The 2,654-nt window shown below is 55.4% G+C and overlaps 1 protein-coding gene across 1 annotated transcript; it reads right to left on the bottom strand.

Annotated features, from left to right (window-relative positions):
• Positions 1–247: 247 nt before the first annotated feature.
• LOC101757592 (josephin-like protein) lies at positions 248–1,434 on the bottom strand. The gene has a single exon (XM_004970559.2). It carries the CDS (start codon positions 830–832, stop codon positions 419–421), a length of 414 nt encoding a protein of 137 aa, XP_004970616.1. The 5' UTR covers positions 833–1,434; the 3' UTR covers positions 248–418.
• Between the last annotated feature and the right edge of the window lie 1,220 nt (positions 1,435–2,654).

Genomic DNA, 2,654 nt, shown 5'->3' with positions numbered 1-2,654 from the left:
ATGTTTGTTGGAAGATTGGCTGCTTAATTTTGTACAAGTTTTGCTAGTGGAGACGACGGGTCTCCTTTTTGTCCTTCGGCTCTTTACATAAATTTCTGTTTGTCTCAATTGAGTCACCCCTGCTGTTTGTGTCAAAAATAAAAATATGCAGGTAACCCAAATAAAAATTACTATGCTTATTATGACGCAATTCTGTTTGGTTCCGGCCGAAAAATTGAAATCAGCAAACCACAGGAAACCCTTCCCAGGAAAATATACACAGCCTCGTTGCCAGGCACAGACAGATGAGAGAAGTAGCCGGTATGTTTCTCAAGTACAAGGTTTGATCAGATGCGCACATAGATGAAAGGCCAACAAAAGAGAACAAATACAAGAAAGACGCTAGCATCCGCGCACACAGAATCCCCCGATCGACACTCTACCGGTACTTCCTCGACGACGAGTTCATGAACTTGATGCACTCCTCCACCGCTTCGCTCTTATGCGAGTCGTCGACGACCACCGGTGGCGCAGGCTGCTGCCGCCTACTGCTATGCCTCGCCGGCGTGCAATCCGGTGACGCAACGGTGGCAGTAGCAGCTGTTTTCTTGGTCGTCGAAGCCGACCGGAAGAACGCCCTGATGATGCTCACCCTCGCTCGCCGGTAGAACCGCGCGGCCGTCCACCGGGCGCTCCGCAGCAGGCGAGACCCGCACGCGCCCCGCACCTGCCGAGGCCGTTCCCGGTCAGGCGCCGCCCTCCGGCCGGATCTGGACGCCAGGGAAATCATGGGCGTGGCGCTGCCGATCTCGGCTGGGCTGATCCTTGTGCACTCGCTCCCCTTCCTCCTCATCGTCGGTCGAATGCCTCCTACGAGCCCAATATAGTGTGTGCGTATATCAGCAGGACGGCCTAGAGCCTACGCAGCAGGACACGTTTTATACGGCAAGGGCTGGTGGTATCCCTCAGCTCAGCTCAAAGGAAAAGCTAGGAGAGGCTAGTGCAAGTATGTGACAAGAGCATGAAAGGCACTGCAAGCAAGCTCAGAAAAGAAAAAGGAAGCAAAGGGAGCGACAAGGTACTGAAACAAAGGCTGGTCCAATTGACCGCTACGGTGGCATCGATCGGATCGATCAGAGAAGAGAAGCGATGAGCAGAGTGGTCATCGATCGGCTAGCCCTTCTAATGTTTCAGTATGACCGGGGAACCGCCAAAGCAAGGCTTGCAGCTTTAGAGAGACGAGAGACCGCGACGTTTGTGTGTGTGTTGTGTACGGGGTGCAGTATATTCTTGTTGCCTTGCGCCGGTGGTGGTGGCCGGAGAATATTTCCAGTGGAAGCGAGCAAGCAGATCTTGCAAAGGATCTAAGCCCACCCGAGGCTGGAGATGGAAAGAGAAAGCGAGGAGAGAGAGAGGTGAGGAGGGAGAGGAAAAAGCTAGTGCGTGATGCAACCAGAGAACATTGGACCGTCAGAGGAGAGGCCGAGCGCGCAGTTCTTTTGAGGCTGGCCGAGAGGCCGAGCCGTGCTCCTCAAGGGGCCCCGTCATCGCCATGGGTCTGCCCTAAAGCCGTTCCGGGACAAGACAGCGCGCACAAGGCGACGCGACGGGGAGACATGGAATTGACGGGACGGTGGCGGGCGGGGCGCGACGGTGCTCGCCGCGGGGGACACAGTGGGGGCTGCCCCGGCGTGCGCGCTGCCCGAGGCATGACGGCATGGGACGCGACGTGTGCGGCGTGGACAATGCGGCGCGCGGGAACCAATCATTGCGCATTTCGGGGGACGACGCTTCCTCGGGAATGCGGGCGCGGCGCTGCTGGCTGCCCGATCGATCGCTGGGCGCCTGCCTGGGCCGGCGGCACTCGGCAGACGGCTGCGCCGGCTGTGAGCTTGTGAAGATCGCGGGCAGACGGGCAGCGGCAGCGCTGCAGTACGGCAGGGTGTGCCGGCGGCCCTGCCGTCGTCTTTTGCGCGCGCGCTGCTTTTCCTTTGGTTTTTCTGGCTCCGGACGCTGATTGTTCGCTTGTTCTTCCGACTGAGGAGTCTTGGTACAGGTACCGGTCTTGTTGCCCTCCCGCCTTGGGAACTGGGAGCTTGGCGTCTCTGTCGCTCAACTGCTCGGGTACTCCATACTTTTGACTGCGTCATGGATGTATGAGAACGATAGGAATGAATCACGTTGCATAAGCTCGGTCCGGAAGGTTAAAGCCGCAGGGGGTATGCATGTTTGATTACATGGTGACCGGGAAAGCTTTACCACGCGCGTCACAGTGAAAACTGAAAAGAAGGTTCTAGCTAGTCTTCTAGAGGCGTAATTCGTCTTTTTTTTAGAGCGCACAAAACTGGGAAAGATGCTCGTGCCCGTAAAATCAGCTTCGAGCTTGACTAGATCTGAAGACCGGGACCATCGTCAGTCCATGTTTCGGTCTTGAAGACGACAAGGTCCCCAACAGGCCAACAGTACAAGCAGCATCTCCAGGTAGATCACCGGTCGGAAAAACCAATTTACCAGGCTGATCTTGTGTAGGAGTATATACGATGCCGAATGGAAAAGTAATCACCTTCATACTTCATAGCACGTTGTTTTTACTTTTCTGAGAGACGATTGCAGCACGTTGTTAGTCAAGTCATTTCTTTCAAATACTGTGTTGTTAAAGTGAAGTTGACGCCTTG

Source organism: Setaria italica, chromosome V (assembly GCF_000263155.2).
Source record: "Setaria italica strain Yugu1 chromosome V, Setaria_italica_v2.0, whole genome shotgun sequence".
NCBI lineage: Eukaryota > Viridiplantae > Streptophyta > Magnoliopsida > Poales > Poaceae > Setaria > Setaria italica.
This window is presented reverse-complemented; position numbering and strand designations above follow the sequence as displayed.

What these genes read in the sequence shown, in the direction of transcription:
- LOC101757592 (XM_004970559.2), bottom strand. Translation starts at nt 832, where the DNA reads ATGAGGAGGAAGGGGAGCGAGTGCACAAGGATCAGCCCAGCCGAGATC.